Source organism: Corvus kubaryi, unplaced genomic scaffold, assembly GCF_017639235.1.
Source record: "Corvus kubaryi isolate FWS band 111438036 unplaced genomic scaffold, C.kubaryi_AGA036_p1.0 129, whole genome shotgun sequence".
NCBI classification, from domain to species: domain Eukaryota; kingdom Metazoa; phylum Chordata; class Aves; order Passeriformes; family Corvidae; genus Corvus; species Corvus kubaryi.
This window is the reverse complement of record NW_024580664.1, coordinates 3316946-3336631: the sequence shown is the minus strand read 5'-3', so window position 1 is coordinate 3336631 and position 19686 is coordinate 3316946. Positions and strand designations below refer to the sequence as shown.

At 37.6% G+C, this 19686-nt stretch overlaps 1 protein-coding gene across 1 annotated transcript in view; it reads left to right on the top strand.

Moving 5' to 3' along the window:
• NUP205 (nucleoporin 205) overlaps nt 1-18938 on the top strand; it is a 49396-nt gene extending 30458 nt beyond the window's left edge. The window contains exons 24-43 of the mRNA XM_042026861.1: nt 86-235; nt 1241-1315; nt 2033-2190; nt 3271-3351; nt 4179-4370; nt 5967-6237; nt 6678-6776; nt 8151-8299; nt 9025-9216; nt 9945-10066; nt 11153-11291; nt 11516-11642; nt 12697-12773; nt 13609-13737; nt 14256-14382; nt 15105-15271; nt 15678-15801; nt 16567-16695; nt 17416-17489; nt 18581-18938. Of these exons, the coding sequence (XP_041882795.1) occupies nt 86-235; nt 1241-1315; nt 2033-2190; nt 3271-3351; nt 4179-4370; nt 5967-6237; nt 6678-6776; nt 8151-8299; nt 9025-9216; nt 9945-10066; nt 11153-11291; nt 11516-11642; nt 12697-12773; nt 13609-13737; nt 14256-14382; nt 15105-15271; nt 15678-15801; nt 16567-16695; nt 17416-17489; nt 18581-18733 (2735 nt within the window). The 3' untranslated portion in view covers nt 18734-18938. The remainder of the gene's footprint in view (nt 1-85; nt 236-1240; nt 1316-2032; nt 2191-3270; nt 3352-4178; nt 4371-5966; nt 6238-6677; nt 6777-8150; nt 8300-9024; nt 9217-9944; nt 10067-11152; nt 11292-11515; nt 11643-12696; nt 12774-13608; nt 13738-14255; nt 14383-15104; nt 15272-15677; nt 15802-16566; nt 16696-17415; nt 17490-18580) is intronic.
• Nucleotides 18939-19686: the final 748 nt, after the last annotated feature.

The window sequence follows — 19686 nt, the reverse complement described above, 5'->3', positions numbered from 1 at the left end:
TCAACGGCTCCTGAGGATGGTAATAGAATACACTGCAACCCAGGACAATGCTCAATTTTATAATTGTTGCCTTATCCCCATCCAGAACATGAGATTTCAACACTCAACCAAATGTCTTGGCTAATGAAGACTGCAGCTATAGAAATGCGAGTGACATCGCTGAACCGCCAGCGCTCCCACACACAGAGACTGCTGCATCTGCTGCTTGATGACATGCCTGTGAAACCATACTTGGGTAAGAGGAACTTATGGTGAGGGTAAATAGGCTGGAATAAATGGACTATGAGAGACTTCATTTGAATTCTTTTCTTCTTAACCTTGTGACAGTTCATTTGTGATACCATGTGCAGAATTGCTACTGGAGAGATGGGAAGAAAGATGGTGGTGGTTGTAGACACCAAAGCGAAAGAAATCAGGGCATCATTTTGTTCATTGCAGATAGAAAAATTAAAAATAGTTTGAGGTAGGAGAGGGAAATATTAAAAAAAAATCATTAAAATTGTAGAGTAATTTATTTTGAATTGCCGTTTAGAATCGTTACAATGTAGAGAAGGTGGAAGGTCTTCCATGGTAAGGAGTTTCTCAGTCTTAATGTCTGTCACAAGCTCTCAACCCTCTCTCACAGAAGATAGTAGCTACAGGACAGTTTTGCTTTTAACATTATAACAACACAAAAGTGATATTTCATCCCAATGTGGTGTAGAATGCAGTGTAAATAAAAAGGCCAGATTTCAGAGTTTTAGAATAGGGTAGAAGTAAATCAAGAAAAATAAAACCAGATGGCAATAAAACTCTCTTCACGTAAAGAAAGTAGAATAAATGGAAGATATTTTAACATGCTACTGCAGTATGGTATTTTCCCATACTTTTATCAGCCTGAACATTATCTTCATCCTTGTGGGGATCTGAGTATGGGAAACTGTGTTCAGGTACCCTACTCATTTTACAGTGTCCATCAAGCTGCATTTATACTGGTGGGTGGGATGTCTTTTTAGGCATTTTTAGTACTTTCTGATCTGTATATGATGATGGGATAGCTTTTGTGAGATAAGTATCGTTCTCATTAACAATTCAAGGCCGTATTGTATTAGAAGACTTTCAAGAGAAAGGTTTATCGGCTTATCACTGTGCTCTTTCTCTTTCACTATTAATAAAGTAGGTAATATTTTTCACTTAGATTTGTTTTTTGTAATTTATTTGTTATTTATTTATGTTATTTATTATGCTTTATTACCTTCAGCTGATGGTGAAGGAGGGATGGAAGATGAAAGTCGATCAGTCAGTGGATTTCTCCACTTTGACACTGCTTCCAAAGGTAACCATTATGACTGTTGATTATTTATCAGTAAAGTGTATCTGGTCCTGAACAGGCAGGAAGGCCATCTCCAGAAAGGACACTTTGGAAAAGAAAGCAGTAGGTGTTCTAAACAGCAGCAGTACACGGAACAATTCTTTTTAGTGTGGGGAAAAAAATAAATTAAAGAACCTTGATGTAGATGGCTGGAATGAGTGAAAAATAATGAACTGGAAAGGCAGTTCAAAGTGTGTTTAAGTATCTGTGCAGGGATAAAATGGGAGAGTGGCAGTCTATAAAATTTATTGCTAACAGTAGAAACACTGAGACTGTTGCAAAGGCTGAACATATTTGTATTTACATGGCAAAGAATGTAAGTCCCACATAAATAAATAAATTCAGATTCCTTATGCAGCAGAAGACTGCAATGGTTGTCACTGTAAACCAGCCTGGTTTCATTTAGGAGAAAAAATTAATATCTTGTATTTGTAAATACTGGATTACATGCCTATGTAACAGGAGAACAATACAATACAAGACATATTAAGAACTTAAGGCTTTAGAAAATGTTTTTAAACCTGCTATATAGATTGATAGCACTTTCTGAAGATTTAATGCTTTCTTTTGAAACTTTACACATTAAGATTTAGATTTACAAAGGTAAATTAGGCTCTTTTGTCATTTTTTGTTTTCCCCTTGATACTTCTGAATACAATTTGAATTTATTTGCATTTCCAGTACGCAGAAAGATCTTAAATATCCTGGATTCAATTGACTTCAGTCAGGACATTCCAGAGCCTTTACAACTGGATTTTTTTGACCGGGCTCAGATTGAGCAAGTCATTGCTAATTGTGAGCACAAGAATGCACGTGGACAAGTGATCTGCAATGTCAAGGTTAGCACTGGTCTGTGTGTTAATAATACTTTGAAACTTGCTTTCACATAAAAGGTGTGTTTCAGATATGTGCATAATTTATGCAAGCTATTGAGGTTAGTTTATTTCTTTTACATTGCACACACTGCTTTCTCACTTGCAGTACACAGCTGCATCAGTTTAAGACACTTTCAGGAAATATCTTCTATCTTAATGTTTTTCCCATCTTGAAACACCCACACGATGATACTACATCTACTTCATGTATTTCTTTGGTTGCCAATACACAACTACCTAGCACTACATATGTGTAACAATCACATGTACAACATCGTTGTGTACTGCAGTAACTCTTGGAGGCTTCACTTAAGATTGTGTCACACTGTGATAAGTACTTGACAAGTGTATGATAAGTAGTACTGAAAAATTTGTGACCCTAAGAAATGAGTAAAACTTGTTTAAACTCCAGCCCATCTGTTGCATCTGTCACTATGTAGCCATCTCCTAGATACTTTTAGGAGGTATGAATACATCACCTTTGTCACTTGTCCTAGTTTTGGCTCAAATACTATTAATTTTCTTCATAGTAGCTAGTATAGTGTAGTGTTTTGCATTTAGGATGAGAATAATGTTCCTAACACTTTGATCCTTTAGTTGTTCCTAAGCAGTATTTACTTAGTGAAGGAGTTTTCAGCTTCTCATACCACCCACCAGTGAATAGGCTGTGGGCACAGGAAGCTGGGAGGAGGCACAGCCAGGAGAGCTGACCCAAAACTTGCCAAAGAGATATTCCATACCGTATGATATCATGCTCAGTATATAAACTAAGGAGAAAGCTGGCTGTGGGCTGCTGCTCAGGAACTGGCTGGGCAGAGGTTAGCAGGTAGTGAGCAATTGCATTTGTGCATCACTTGTTTGTATTACTCTAAATACTACTTTTCCATCCTATTAAGCTGTCTTTATCTCAACCCACAAATTTTATTGTATTTTTCCCCAGTTCTCTCTGCTACTCCACTGCGGCAGGGAGCGAATGGCTCCGTAGTGTTTATCTACCTGCCAGGTTAAACCATGTCATCACTGAAGTTTCACTTTTAATTTCAGTACCTTCACAGAGTTCTGGTTGCAGAAGTCAATGCCCTTCAAGGAATGGCAGCAATAGGACAGAGACCTTTACTTATGGAGGTGAGTACAGAAAAAGTTAACTAATGGTGGTTGTTGTCCTTGGTGGATTTCCTACCTTGTCAAGCAGTAAGCTTTACTATAAAAGACTGTGGATTTGAGTCCTAACTTAGTAATTCCTGAAGAAAAAATCCCCAAAATAAATAAGATAAGCTACTTCTTACCATATTGTTCTCTAAACAGCAGGCCTGGAGTCTGTTTTCTTTTTTTCTTTAACCTCTTCCCTTCCCATTAGTGATAACAATTGCAGCTCCCACCCCACTGTACAGAAAGCAGTTACATACTGATGTCAAGATTGGTTGTTGACAAGTACAGTGTGTTCATCTTATGGCCAAGTTAGTGTTGCCTTTCTCTCACAGGGGATGCCAATTTATTTCTCTTTTCTTCTACACAGATGTAGTTTCAGTGAACTTGGAGCTTAATTATTTCCTGAGTTTCCTCCCATCTTTTAAATTCAGTTGAAATTGGTTAAATAGATGCAAAAGATAAAAGAGAAATTACGCAGACTAAATGGAAGAAAAGGCACAAATAGATTTTTTCATAGTTGTTTTTGTTTAGATTTTAAAGTGCCAGAAAAGAGCTTTCCTGGTCAATTTTTTTCCCTATGAGATTAAGACATTCATGATAAAAGGCCCCATGAAAAGCAGCTCAGAAATTGAATGGGCTACCTTGTTAAAGTAGTAATAGCAGCTTGTTTCTAAGAAGCTGAAGACTTAACATTTTTTCCTGAAGGCTATTACTAATAGATAAAATGGTCATCTTGAAGTCTGTCTTTGCCATGAACTTCTTTTAGCACATTGTAACTGGGTTTCTTTGTGGCGGGCGTTCAGGAGATCAACACTATCCTGCAGTACGTAGTGGAGCGGAACAAGCTGCTGCAGTGCCTCCATGCCAAGAGGCATGCTCTGGAGTCGTGGAGACAGCTGGTGGAAATCATACTCACAGCCTGCCCCCAGGATCTCATACAGGCTGAGGACAGACAGCTGATTATCCGGGATCTGTTGCAGGATGTGCATGACAAGGTAGTGCTCTGCTGGAAATCAACCCTCTCCTTGAACTTTGTTGCTGCAGCTTTTTATGTGAAAGTGCTGCAATTTTGATTGTAATCCAAAAAGATTTTGTCTGCCTTTAGTATTCTGTTCAGTTTTCCAATTGCTGCTATGCTGAAGCTGAATGCACTCTGGACAGGGGGATGCTCTATATTCTGGCATAGCTACTCCTGAACTGTGAACCATATATCGACAGATTTCAAAGTTATTTTAGTATAATCCAGTATGATGGTAGTCTGGAAAAGGTGTGTGAAAAAGAAACAGCCTGCTTTGATGAGAAACAAAGAAGAACTTACTGAAGGCTGAAGGCAAACTACTGTATTTGCTGATTTCCTGCATTGAGATGACTCACTGGAAATCCTACTGCTGCTTCTTTTGAAAAATCAAAGAGTTGAATGAAGCTTCATAGTAGAAAAACTAACGATTTTACAATTAGAAGGGCTTTTGGAAGTGTGAGGGTTTGCCTTAGAAGTCTAGATGTTTTACTGCTGAGTTACAGTAATAATTTTTGAGACAGACTAGACAGTTAGGACTGACAGCCATTCTAAAAGGCAATATTTAATGAAGGATCATTGTATTTTTCAGGCTGCTGGGGCATGATTTTTTTTTTGCTTTATTGCGAGAGTTACGTGGATTGTAGTTCTGATTAATAGAGTTTTGTTTTGAGAAATATGTATGAAAATTTTTTATCTTTACGAGGGAAGAAGTAATCTTTTTGGGTTTTGTTTTTGTTACTTCCGTTATTTTTTCCTGTGGGAGTTACCTAAAAATTATGTATTTTTTAGTGGAGTGCTGGTTTTGTTTCTTACGTGAACAAAATTTAAAAAACCAGGAAACAAGGGAGACCTTCACTAGCAGAAGAAATTTCTTTCCCAAAATCTTTACGGAGAGGAAATTACAGACTTAATTTTCTGTAACACTTTGGTGAAGACTTTTGTGAATTTGAGAAAAGAAATTGTTACTGTCTATTGAAAATAATTGAACTACTGTTCAAAATGATTATATTGCTTAAAAGGAAGGCTCCTTCAGTATTAGTGATAAAGATACCAGATTTACCTTTTAAGTAAGGGTGAAAAAAATAGCACATGCAAATTTCTTGTTAGTGTTTTTCCATGTTGTCTTAATGCTTCTTGGATACTCAACCCATTGGATTTTTTAAGTTGTACCTTCACATTTTAAATGGTAATAAAATAGCTGTAAAGCCAGTTGTTCCTTCCCTAGCTTAGGTTTAGATATTTTACTAATAAAGCATATCAAATGTCAACACATTCCTTCTCTTTCTGCCATCCAGATTTGATTATCAGCCTGCCTGTGATTTATGCAAATGAAAACCAGAAGGCTAATGTCTTCTCAATTAAAACGCTTTCAACTCAGGTTTCTGAACAAGTTTCTGACATTACTGATTTTGATGTGTTTTAAATACTGTCATGTTAATGAAATCCTTATGCATACTAAATAGTTGTGAGAGGCTAATTTAATTGCTTTAATAACTCATGAAATCAGGCACTTTTAAACATTTTTTTTTTTCTTTTGCCTTTTTTTTTTCCTTCTTCCTTCTTCTGTGTTAAGATCCTTGATGATGACGCAGCTCAGGAGTTGATGCCAGTGGTGGCAGGGGCTGTGTTCACCCTGACTGCCCACCTGAGCCAGTCTGTGAAAACGGAGCAGAAACAGCCACTTGCGCTCCCTGTGGCAGGACAGTCCCAGTACGTCTTGATGCTGGATGGTTCTTTCACCTCATCACCTGGCTCTGAGAGCATATCCATGGGTTTTGCTTCCATTGGTGACTCTTCCCTCCACATCATCTTAAAAAAGCTGCTGGATTTCATTTTGAAAACAGGTGTGTTGACTTTGGCAGGGTGTGTGCGTGAATTCCAACTGCCAAGAGTAAAAGATGGGCTGAGCTGCTTTCAGATAGTGCAGTGAAGATTTTTGTTACAGTCAATTAGATGGATCTTACATGATTAGTATAGATGTAAAGTGATGTTACTAACAAAAAAAATAACACACTTTTTAAAAAAAATCTGAATGACAGAAGAGAGAGATGTAAATGACTAAAGAGAATTTCATATTGTCATTCTTTTGGAACAGCATAAACTTGCTGAATTTACTCATACATACACTTTTATGCAAACAGTAGAACTTTACCTTAAGGAGTCTAGTTGTTTTATTTATTTCTGCCAGCACTGCCACAGGAAAGTTAAATTAAGTGCTAGTGGAAGATTGTGTTATGGAATTTACATTTGTTTGGTTTTAATTGTGAATGTTTCTTGTTAACAGGTGGTGGCTTCCAGAGAGTGAGGACGCACCTTTATGGATCACTGCTTTATTATTTGCAGATTGCCCAGAGACCAGATGAACCAGACACTTTAGAAGCAGGTATGGTCCAACTGTATTTGGACAAGAGCAAAAAATAAGCTTATTAAACCCTGGATGGTACAGTTTCTGCGTGCTGAGTTGTCTTTTGGAAATAGATGGAAAACATCGTGCTCCAAGAGCCTCTAAAATTAATTGCTTATGCTAAACAATGCTTATCTTATATTCTGACCTGTCTAGCTGCGTATGCATTCAAAATCTGTTGCTCTGGATGAGAATATTAAATTTCTGATCTCTAGCACTAAAGAGGATACTTAATTTGTGTCCATTTACAGCTATACGTCATAGCTATAAGACTGTCAAAGGACTGGAGATGACTTGTAACTAACTGCTCTCAAGCAGGTCCAGCAGTAGAAATATATTGCATTCGCATCTTTATGCACACTCATACCACAGTGATCCCATTTAAAAAACCCCAAAACAATAAAACAAAACAGAAAAATTCTAAAGCAAAAAAGAACCAAAACACCAACCACACAAAAAACCTCAAAACAAACCCCAAGGATTATTTCATACCCTTTCTCTTCCTTTGTCTGAAGATCCCCCTCAAAAAAACCTCACACACACCCCACCACCACCCCCTCCCCAAAAAATAAGCAAAAAATAAGCCAACCAGAGTTGCTGTTTGTCTGAGAGTGCTTATGCTAAATACCACATTCTCTCTGTGAATGGCCTAAATACTTGCATTGTTAGTGTTTCTAATAATTATTTAATCTTGGAGCTCAGACAAGGGTTGAGAAAAAAATCTTGGGGCTAGTACCTGCTAGTACTCTTACTTGGTCTGTGTTTTGAGCTACAGTAGTGAAAGGAAAAAAAACAACCTATGAATTTGTTATAACCCCTTTGTAGTTTATTACTGACTTTGGTTTCATTCTCTCCCATTCAAGTCACCTTGTTTACTTAGCTCAAACTGAATGCTTTGGTCCCACTTGAAAGTTCATAGAATCACAGGATGGTTTGTGTTGGAAGGGACCTTTAAAATGATCTCATTCTAACCCCCTGCCATGGGCAGGGATACCAGACCAGGTTGCTCAAAACCTTATCCAACCTGGCCTTGAACACTTCCAGTTTTAGGCCCATTAGTTCTTCTATGTAACAAGTACTGAACATTTGAATTATTTTAAGCAGACTGTTTACTAGGGTGGTGTATGTATACAGGCACACACTTTTTGCTCTGGCTGGTCTGTGTGATATTCAAGGAAGGATGGATTTGTAAAACATTTGTAGTTGATTTAAAAACTCTTGACTGTTGTTTGAGGCATTCTGTTGCAAGGTAGAGAGAATGCCTTGAAGAATGTAGCATCAGCTGTAGCTAAGCTAATGCTAAGATGCCTGTCTTTGAATTTTTTCATTTTTTGTTTTATTTGCTTTTTACAGCCAAGAAAACTATGTGGGAGCACTTGACAGCTCCTGAAGACGTGTTTAGTAAATTGCAGCGGGAAAATATGGCAACAATTGAGAGTTATGGGGCAGCTCTGATGGAGGTGGTCTGTCGGGATGCTTGTGATGGCCATGAGATAGGCCGGGTAAATTAATCTATTCTTTTAAAACTACTGTTCTGTTTGTTTTAAAGAACATCTTAACCTGTGCAGAGATGGGAAGTTTCAAGAGGTAGAACGAGAACATTTTTGTAGATACTTGATCTGTTTCATGTTTCTGTCCTCCCACTCATTCTTCAAGCTGTTGAAAGTAGAGCCATACATGCATATGAATTTTTTTCTCAGCAAGGCTATGTGTCCTATTGTTTAAAAATAAGGGTAGAAAGCTCTGCTGCAAAAGATGCAGGCAGGGACCTCTGTGACAGTTACTTGTTAGCATTTTTAAGTCATGGACTTCCCAGTTTATTTACTCACATTGGGAAGATGACTTCATGAGAAAATAATTTCTGATAGTAGCCAGTAGAGAATCTAGTCAGAAGGCAAACTAGTTTTAAATAGTAATTGTGCTTGAGGCAATATTTCATTAAAATATTTTGGCTTAGTTATTGGTCAACAATATCTGTAATGTTTTTTAAAAGAATAGTTGAGAAAGGTAATTGGCTCATACTATACTAGTGTCAGGAAATCTTAAAATCTTTTTCACATAAATGATTGCAATTGTAGAAATGCATTCTGCTTATAAGAAGCTATTAGAAGAAACTGCTTAGCATTTCGTCTTTCTAGGTATTTATTAAAAATCTCATTGATTTCACAGATTTAATTCTGTTTTGATGTGTTTGTTTTTATTTATTTTTTTTCTTTCCTCATCACAGATGCTGGCATTGGCTTTACTTGATCACATTGTTTCAGTAGACAAGCAGCAGCAGTGGCTCTTGTATCTCTCCAATAGTGGCTACCTGAAGGTGCTTGTGGATAGCCTAGCAGATGATGATCTGGCTCTTCAGAGCTTGCTCACACCTCAGCCCCCTTTGCTTAAGGCACTGTACACCTATGAGTCCAAAATGGTAATAGTACTTCAGAAATGGTTTTATGTTTATTTTTTAATTTTTTTTTAGTAGAAGTTGTTTGTCTATACTTTGCATTGATTGTACTCAGAGATATTGTTAAGGAAACTTTCCTGTCTGACCATTCAGGAGCACGCTGGCAGTCACACTTGAACCACCAGAGATTTTAACTGCTGGGACCAAAGCTCCTTCACAGAGAGTGGCTCCAGTGACCAAAGGGTGCCCTCCTTGACTCCCTGCCCTCACCACACTCACAGTCAGACCAGGTTTCCTTACTGGTTTGACTCCAGGTTTCCCAGGGCAGTCTCAGACATATGGATTCTTAAAATGATTTAATCATGGTGCAACAACAGAATAAGAGCTCGAGCTGGTGCCTCTGAGGAGGAAACCTTAACAAAGGAACCCCTGGGCTTTTATACCCTCACAATCTGTGTGAGTCTTCGGTCTTCCAGCTGAGTCCTCATCTTCTGCAGTGTCTCTGAGGTGCCTCACGTCCCTCCTGCCCTTTGTTTTGCAAAGGGTGGGCAGTTCACAGGCTCTTGCCTGGGGCTTCTGCCAGCCAGAGCTCAGTCTGCAGCTGCACACTGAGCTACCTGCACTGAAGGTATTCCTTAATGGTATTTTACTAAAATAATATATTTGAAATGACTCTAAAATCAAGCAAGAAAGTAGACATTGTAAGCCTCATTGTGCATCTCCAGAACTTACCCTTCTCTGCTCTTGTGTAGGCATTCCTCACTCGAATAGCTAAAAGTCAGCAAGGCGCATTAGAGCTGCTGCGGTCTGGAGTGATTGTGCGGCTGGCACAGTGCCAAGTGTATGACATGCGACCTGAAACAGACCATCAGGGGTAAGTGTTGGGTCTCTGGCTGATGATGAAACCATAATGCAGTCTTCTTGGAAGCACATCACATCTTTTTACAGCCTCATGATTTTTGAGTAATGATTTGTGGGTTTATTCTTTGTGTGTGTGTGTCTTTCTTAAACCTATCAGTTCAGTTTAAAGCTACATTTTATTGAGAGAAAAATTTCAGATAACTGGGTGTTAGGTTGTACTTGCATGCTAATTACTTAGACTACATAAAAACTTACTTGATAGCTTGGATGGAAATGATTAATGTTTTATTATGAAATAATCTATACTGCAATGTTTGAGGAACAGCTTACACTGTAAACTTATTTTGGGGGCTCTGCAGCTTGTGAAGTGCAGTTTGTCCTCACCCATAAAACATTGAGAGAGCAGTGAATTAAATGCTATTTCAGAAATATTTTATGATGTGTTTAAAAAATATATATATATATTCACAGTTATATATTGCTTGGCAGGTCTATTGATGTGTTGCCACATTAGTCATTGTGAGGTGATTGAGACGATCTCAGAGAAGGAGATTCCATATTTAGGGGAAATTACCTGGCTTGGTTTCAAGCTGTGGTCCGTGTTTTAAACGTACAGTTCTTAGTGACACACTGGGAGTTCAAACACTTGGGAAAAATTTAAGACTTAGACAAGGTATACTATTTGAAAGTTCCAGTTAGACTTACAGGATTGTATAAAACCTACAGGACATTTGTAGAGGACTGTATTTAGCAGTTGCTCTAGAATTAAGCACAGCTCTTCCTAAAATATTTGAGAATACTTAGTTTTGTATATCAGTAAGCAGGTATCGTATTTCTGCAACAAAGTAATCTGGTTTAGTGTAGTATAATACAAAGAAGTAATTTTCCCAGCTTAAAGAAAATGTCTGGCAGCAGCTGTGTATCATAAATGTGCTGCTTTTCCAATATAAACTCAGTTCAAGTCCAGACCTCTTACTGAAGTATGTTTTTAGGTTCTTAAGAGTGATTGTAGGCTGAGGCTCTACCTCACTAGTAGATTTCACTCTTCTTGCACTCTTTATCTTTTTTTTTTTTCTCCCTTCTTTTTAAACCTCCTAAGAATGTATGCAATGAGAGATCCCCCAGTCTTCATTCCTGCTCCAGTGGAACGTTATCGCCAGATTCTTCTTCCAGCTCTTCAACTGTGCCAAGTGATTCTCACATCCAGCATGGCACAACACTTGCAAGCAGCAGGACAGGTAAGTTCCAAAACATGCTAGAATATCACTGCTATTGCTCATTCTAAGAAATTATAGGTGCCTTTGCTCTGATAGTAAGTTTTGTTGGGTTTTTTTTTTTTTAAATCCCATCCTCACTGGTACAGGAGGTCTTTTGAAATTGTTCAAAAGCATTGCTTCCTCTCTGCTCACTGTTAAATTTCATATTTCAATTCGTATTTGCTCTTTTTTTTCTTGTGGTGCAGGTTTTGCAGTTTCTAATTTCCCATTCAGATACTATCCAGGCAATCCTGAGGTGTCAAGATGTAAGTGTTGGATCTCTCCAGGAGCTGGCCTCCCTGACAGGAATAATCAGCAAGGCAGCTTTGCCTGGTAGGAACTGCATTTTTAAAGTCTCAGCCCCATCTGCATGAATCTCAGGCTTTGTTTTCTGTAAAGAAACAGTAAGACAGAAGAGAATATCTATGACAATACAGATCTTTTTTGACATGTAGAGCCCTGCGAAAAATAGGGAAATGTTACATTATTGTTCTTGAAGTAAATATGGTGGATTTGCAGTAGACATAGTGCTCTTATCCATATGTATTTGACTTTCCATTTTTTTTTCATCATTCTACCTTACACTAAGTACTTTTTGTCTTGGAGGTGACTTGCAAATAGAAGTGTTCAAAGTTTCTGTGGTATCTTCAAAAAAGAATTTTTATTCAGTAAGTTTTGTAACTGAGGAAATTAAGATGGAAAATTGTTTGCATACCCATATTTTTAAAAATTTCTTCTCTGGTTTTATTTCTTCAAAAAATAAAGCTTCCAGGGGGGAAGCACTGCCGATCAGCATACTGACATTTCTCTTGGGTGACTTACTACTACTACTACTAATTATATATGTATTATATATATAATTAATATAAAATATAATTGTCATTTATAATTATTTTTATTATAATATAATAATATATTATTATTACATATAATAAGGGCTAATAATTATTGTGATGGATATTGTGATTTCTTCTGCATGCTTACTAGTTCAAAATAACTTCTCTATTTTGATTTAATGGCTTTCTTTGTTCAGGAGAGATGTCTGACCACAACAGAAAGGAGTGCAGAGCTGTAGGTTAAGCCCAAGTGCTTCTTTGCTTACAGTATACAGAGCTTTGCACAACAGCTGCAATTTCCATGCCAGCCTCTCCTCCCCCTTACCCCCATTTGATTACTTACCGGAACAGTACGCTACACGCTCTCGTGCATCTCCTGGTAGCTGCATTCATTCATATCTGAATGTTTTGCTCAAAAAATATGCAAAATACAAGTTGTATGTTTGGCTGAAGTATTTCTGATCAATGCTTGTATTTAAAGGTATATACTGCGTAAATCTGTTTAAAAAACTCCAAACAAATGGTTTTTTAATGGCTGTATCTTTTATCAGGAGTGTTAAATGAGCTGGACATGGATGTTAATGAAGGGACGCAGATGGAGCTACAAGGACACATAGGGCGATTTCAGGTAATAAAGTCATGTATTTAACCCTTGTCCTTTTAGAATTGGCTATCTAGATGTGTTTCTTCCTGTTTTTTTTTACTCTGAGTAGTAGCAGTTAGGAAAGGGATGTTTTCCAGCATCAAGAAAAATGTGTAGCAGTTTGGGGTTTTTTGTGGGAGTGGGGATGGTTTGTGTGGCAGTGGGATGGGGTTTTGGTGGTCTGTTTTTTGTTGTCTTCCCACACTTCCCCGTCTGGTAGAAAATACAACATTTGGCAACATCAGGGTTGCATCAGGGACTTTGTTTCCCTTCCTGGCGTAGGACTCATCTTATGTGAAGAGAAAAATTTGAAGTCAACACCAAAGTATGTGAAGCAATGCAGAAATACTCTGTTACCACTTTGGCCATAAGCATGTCTCTAGCTCAACAATTTGGTGTATCAGACACACTACTGGTTTATTTCTTTCCTACTGAATTAGTTTTTGTACTCTGCTTTTAAGGGACTTACCAGATTTTGTTTGTCTATATAGGTAAAGGTATTTTAGGTGTGGGAATGGTAAACCTCAACTGTCATTGATAGTAGTCTGTATAATAGTCTGCAAGAGACATCAAACAAAGTTGTGCACTTGTGAATTGCATTCATTTCTCATTGGCAGTGTTTTAGGGGGCCATTAATTTCTAAATTAAATCAAGGTAAGTTAAAACACTAAAAAGATAAAGTTTGTTTACAAAGTGCTAAAAGTTTTATGTGCATTGCTTTCTTCATACTGTGTTGTAAGGGACATGTATCACTTAAGTGAAAGTAATAATGCACGTCATTTGTTGTGATGCTAATTTAAATGTTCATTCCTTACGGCAGCGCCAGTGCTTAGGACTTCTGAGTCGCTTTGGAGGATCAGACAGACTTCGCCAGTTCAAGTTGCAAGATGATAACGCAGCGGGAGACAGAGTGAACAAGAGGGATGAAATTGAGTTGGCCATGCAACAGGTAAGGACACAAGCTGCTGGAGCCTTCAGTCTCAACATTTTACCTGCTGTGCAGATTTGTTTAATTACCATAATTTCATATGATAGTGGTAGTGCTCTACACTGATTTTAGTGAGGTATAGGATTCCACATTTTATTTAAAGTAACCCTTGAAAATGTGTTTACTTACATTTGCATTAGAAACCTTTATTGTTTGGGTACAAACTCTGTGAATTTTGAAGGCTGAAACTGATCAGAAATTTTCAAAATGAAAGCTGGATATAGAGGGCAATGGCTAACACTAAGTTAGAGCCAAAGGGGACTTAAAATTATCCAGAAATTTTAGCTAGCAAGTTTGGGAAGAAGGCAAAGTTGCAAGTCTTAGACTTGAAGTAGAATAGACTCTGTTACTGATGAGAAAATAGAATTGTCACATTCTGGTGAGGAGAGGAGCAAAGCATGTTGTTCACTGATATTTTTCCATGTAAAATTTAATGTTCAAAAATTGACATGCTGGGGTTTTTTTTCCTTTGTTGGCAGATCTGTGCAAACGTGATGGAATACTGTGAGTCACTGATGTTGCAAAGCGCCCCCAGTTTTCAGCACACTGTTTGTCTGTTTACTCCCAGCCTGTCTGAGTCAACCAACCGAGATGGGCCTCGGCAGGGTGAGATTTTTGACTTGCTGTTCTATGAGACTGAACGCTGTGACATTTGGGCTACTACAAAATAATGAACCAGAGACTGTAGTTTCACATACTCTTGAAGTCACTTTATGCCAACGCTGTAGCTGCTCACTCTCTCATTCTGGAATCCATGCTTGTTCAGCCTTGCACTAAGCCAAATCAGGAAACTAATCCTAGTTAAAACAATTAAATTATTAGTTAAAATTAGTTTAAGAATTTTTTTTTATTCACTTCATTCACAGCATCAGAAATATATATGTCAGAAAAGATATGTGTGTATGTAAATAAATAGCACAAGACAGGGGAAGGTCAAGATTTCTTGTTTTTTCAGCTCCTGTGCTGGATTATATTATTTTAAACATGTAAGATGTGTTTTGATGCTGACTGGAACTCTATTATAACACATGGCAAGAGTTTACACTGTGTCATTATACAGTTGAATGGCTAAAATATGTAAATAGTAAGTCTTCTAAATGAGTTATATTTTACATGTTATACTCAGTACTGCACTAGGCTGACTGCCTTTTAGTACTGCAGCTACAGAACTTTTTGCCTGGACTTCCATTTATGTTACTTGTGAACTAAGTGCAAAATATTCTTGCCAGTGCTTTCATGTGTTTCACTAGGTTATTGGCAGAGAGCATACCTTATTGACTTCTTGGGGTTTTTTAGTTTTGTTTTTTTATCTTCAACATCTTGTCTAGATACACAAGTACCAGTGGTCCCTTATTGGCACTTGCCTGGCCTGGGCATTATCGTCTACCTGCTGAAACAGAGCACTAGTGATTTCTTCAGTTACTATGACAGCCATCGTCAGAGTGTTAACAAACTGCAAAATGTGGAGCAACTGCCACCAGATGAAATAAAAGAGGTAATTGTTCTTCTGACTCCATAGTTTCTGTATTGTGGTAACTTGGACATAGCTGTAACAAAGGCTCCAAAGCATCTTAGATAAGCAAGTAGTTCCATTCTTGTGCATATTCTTTTCTACTGTTGGTGAAGGGGGTCCATAGAATGAGTGATCTAAAACTTAAGGGGAAAATATTTGGCTTAACTTTGTAAAAGTTGTGATTTTCATTATAGTTGCTTGGGGATATGTTTCACTTTTCCACTTTTTGGTCAGCAAGATTATGCAAATTCAAAACAGAGAGCAAGTTTTTAAAGAAATAGTAGCTAACAAGAAAGCTCTAGATACTAATAAGTAATCTTATTTGCTTATTTTTCTTGATGTTTTGTGATTTGCTACAGTCTTTCTGTTTTTTCTCTTCCTGTCACAGTTGTGTCAGTCAGTTATGCCAGCTGGGGTTGACAAGATTTCCACTTCCCAAAAATACGTCTTGGCAAGGCGGCGCCTGGTGAAGCTAATAAATAACCGAGCCAAGCTGCTCTCCCTCTGTTCCTGTATCCTTCTAAAATTGAAATGACCCTCAAGGTGATGCTCCAGAAAAGCAGAGAGACAGAAACAGGGTTTTTTTTACCTGGATTTCTGACCACTTTGAGCAAAATTTTTTTACAAAAACTAAATTTGAAATACTGACAATTAACTTAGGAGGCTATTGCTCTGCTATTACTAGAATACAAATGTTTTCAAGTTGGTAATTCCCATTTTGAGACCCTGCTAGGACTTTCTGCAGCATGATAATAAAGGAATTGTTACAGCCCAGCTCTTCAATTTAGTATCCAGACCCCCTAAACATTCACACGTGTCCAAGTGTGGTGAAAGAAATACTCAGAAAAATAATTTTGATGTGCCTATCAAAATAGGAGTTTCTAGCCTTATAGTCAACCTGGCATAAACCTGAATCTCATACACATCAGTAATTCTATGGAAATAACCAGTCATGGACAAAAGAATTGTCTTCAACAGATCAGAATTTTCCTCTGCAACCTCCCTTGGGAAAGATGTGCTCTTGCACACTGGGCTGTTATCAGCAAAGATGTTACCGCCATCCCAGCTTTATAACCTCGGCTTTAATTCACTGGCTGCAGCTGAGGTACCTTTACAAACCACATGAGTGATTCATCACTGGGCTGTGACCGTGGAGGAGGTGACAGGTGGTTGAGCTGACATCTTCAGCTGCTTCCAAGTGTGTAAATATGCTCATACAGTAAATGTACAACCCAAAGACAATCAAATTGGAGTCCTTCACTGAGATGTGTCTGCAGATATTATAGAAATATGTCTCTTCATTCTTTGGCGCCATCTGGAACACTACCTACTGCACTGCACACCCACTGACTCCCAAGACCCACTGCTGTCCTCTAGGATGTCATTTAAGAAAGGAAGGCTGCAAGGTGAAATTTCTCAAACATCAGAGTGCCTTTGAATAACTTCTCATGGTTAGCTTTAAAACTGATCTGCTACTTGTAATGTCTTGCCTTTTATATTTAATAAAAGAGATTTTATTTGGATTTGGCACACCTTTGGATATTCCACTGTAGAACTGGCAATACTGATAATGTTTACTCACAGACTTTTGGGGTTGGTATATTACAAACAACCTCTTAAGGAAAGTAAAAGTAACTATTTTTTTTATTTCTGCTCTTGAAACTGCAAAACAAAGTGAAGTTCAGCTAATATAATCAGATCAGTGATCCAAAATAGTTTATAGGAAAATATTTCAATATAATAATCTAAGATGAAATTAAGAAATAAAGTTAATACTGGTGCTTTTAGAAGTATTTTAGAATTAGAACCATCATTGATTCACCAGAAGATTTTAAATTCCTTGAATGTTTTTTTTTTAAAAAAGAAAAATGGAAGGAAATCAGAGAGAGGGGATTTGGGGAAGAGTCTTTTGCTTAAAGTGCCATGTTGTATGATCAAAATTATTTATGACTCACTCTTTATGTATTTTCTCTAAATCATTTAAGTCAAAAGATTAGTGTAATTTCTAATGCATAAGCTTACTTTTGGACCAAACTGGAACACTGTTTTAAATTTGTTATATGACTTGATACAGAGATAGTGTGGAGCAGCCCACATAATTTTAACATCTCATTTTCTATTGCCAGATTCCTTTGGTTCAGAGCCAAGCTTGGATTTCAGTAGTGGACTGAATCGAGTGAGCCAGCATGATATAGACCAGGTGAGATGTGACAGTCGGCTGCAGGGTACAGAATGCTCCTGGCTACCATGCAGCTATTGGGAGCAGTCTGACTGTTGCTGTCCCACTTCTGAACAACCTGCAGGAACACCAACAGCACATAACTTCATTTAGGATTAGTGAGGCATTACAAAATTGTTTTGGAAGATATTGTGAAATAGGTGGCACTTGTGCTGCTGTGCATGTATCTTCGAATCTTAATACAGAGTGTTAAGTAAAAAATGAACTATACTTACAAAATAGAGTAATCATTCTTTTTCTCTTACCAACCAGTCAAATGGTGGGTTTTTAATAATGGCTTTCTGAAAACACCAGTTGTCCTTGAAAGACCTGCAACATGAGGGCAAATTTCCCAATTTTCTGTGGTCCTCCAACTGCTCACTACAGGTCAGCTTTAGCTAGGCTATAGAGAAATGAGATCAAAAGCGTAACAGGAGTTGAGGAGACTATAAAATGTGAATGCTAGAACAGAAGTAATTTCCACTCACACAGCAATTTAATAGTTTGTGTAAATTTGATGCAGAGGTGGCAGGAAAAAAAGATATTTATTAATAAATCCCACTGACATTTCTATGGCTGTGCAGGAAAAAAAACCCCTTGCTTGTCAAAACTGCAGTCTCAAGTACCTTTCTATGATCTAGAATTGTAAGAAAAATTGCTGTGTGTTTTGTGATGAGGTATCTGTCATTTATTTAATTTGTTCAAAAGCAAACTGTACAATATCATCTTGGTAAAATACTTAGAATGTAGTTAATTCAGTGACCTCTTACATATGCATAAATGAAAAGATGTTGTTGGTGCACACGGACTCTCTAAAGAGCCCTTAAAGGACTAGGAAAATTTTAATTGGAAGACGTGTTTGTATGACTGTAAGTGAAGAAGCTGAATTATAACCAATAATTCCTAAAACAGAATAAGCAGTACTTACTAGAGAAGTTAGAAAACCCCATTCTTTGGAAAGCAGTTCAGAGAATAAATCATAGTGAAGGGGTTGACAGGCAGTGGATTATAAGCTGGCACTTCAGGAAGAGAAGATTTTGTATTGATGACTGCATCAAATCTCTGTTTCTCAGCTCCAGCTGGAAGCCACGAACAGCTTTGGTGAATCTCTGCAGAAGAAGCTTCTGGACATCGAAGGTTTATATTCCAAGGTTCGCTCACGATACACCTTTATCCAAGCTCTCGTTAGACGTATCCGTGGTCTCCTAAGGATATCAAGGACCTAAAAGACTCTTGATACATGCTGCTTGCCCAGTGAAGCAGTGTACTGGGGCAGGCCTTCTGGATCATCGCATTTTATAGATCAAGCATTTTCTAAATACTGTCAAAATTATTTTGTTACTTTTTTTTTTATCCCTGTGGATGAGTTTTGTGTATTCTTTCCTAGTGCTCGCAACTTGACATAAAAAATAAAGGATTGTTTTTGACTGAGTTATGAATAATGTAAAATTTCAAGCAAGAAAGACTTCTAATGAAGGATATCAAGGAAACAGGAAGTTCTGCAGCTGTGATGATACTACATTTGTTGATGCTTTCAGAGAAAACTAAAACATCTTTGTCTGTGTTGTTCCTGTTTCACACACAGATTTAATGAAACCATAGGGTTCATGTTTCATCACTTGCAGACTGATTACTGTGGTGTGGATTTTATATTCATTTTGCACTGTGAACTGCTAATTTCTGCTCCCCCTCCTCCTGCTGTTTCTTCAGCTGAAAGAAGTCCAAGCTGCTTCTCTTTGAAAAAGTTTAAAATGAGAAAAGTGATAAAAGTCATGGAAGGTGATGGCTATAGGTTTGGGTTCTTATGGCTGGAGGAGTAAAGGTTTCTGTGCTTTTCTTGCTGCAACACAAGTATAAAGACAGAATAAAGCGCATGGGGCGGAAGCCAGTAATCTTGAATGGTAGGTTGGTTCTGTAGTTAGATTGTTCTCCTATGAAACATTCATCTATCCTTGTATCTTCTGGAAAAAAGCTATTAAAAAAAGCATAATCATTGATTATTGACAAGAGCTCTGTTGCACCTCTCCCTTAACTCAGTCAGACTTATGGCCTAGTTCACATGTGCCTTGTACACTGTTTCCTCTAAATTTTCGTTACATAATCGTTAACATTTTTTATGCTTTTATGTTTACTTATCTGCACAGCCTGATCACATGGATGGATGACATCATTTTTACGG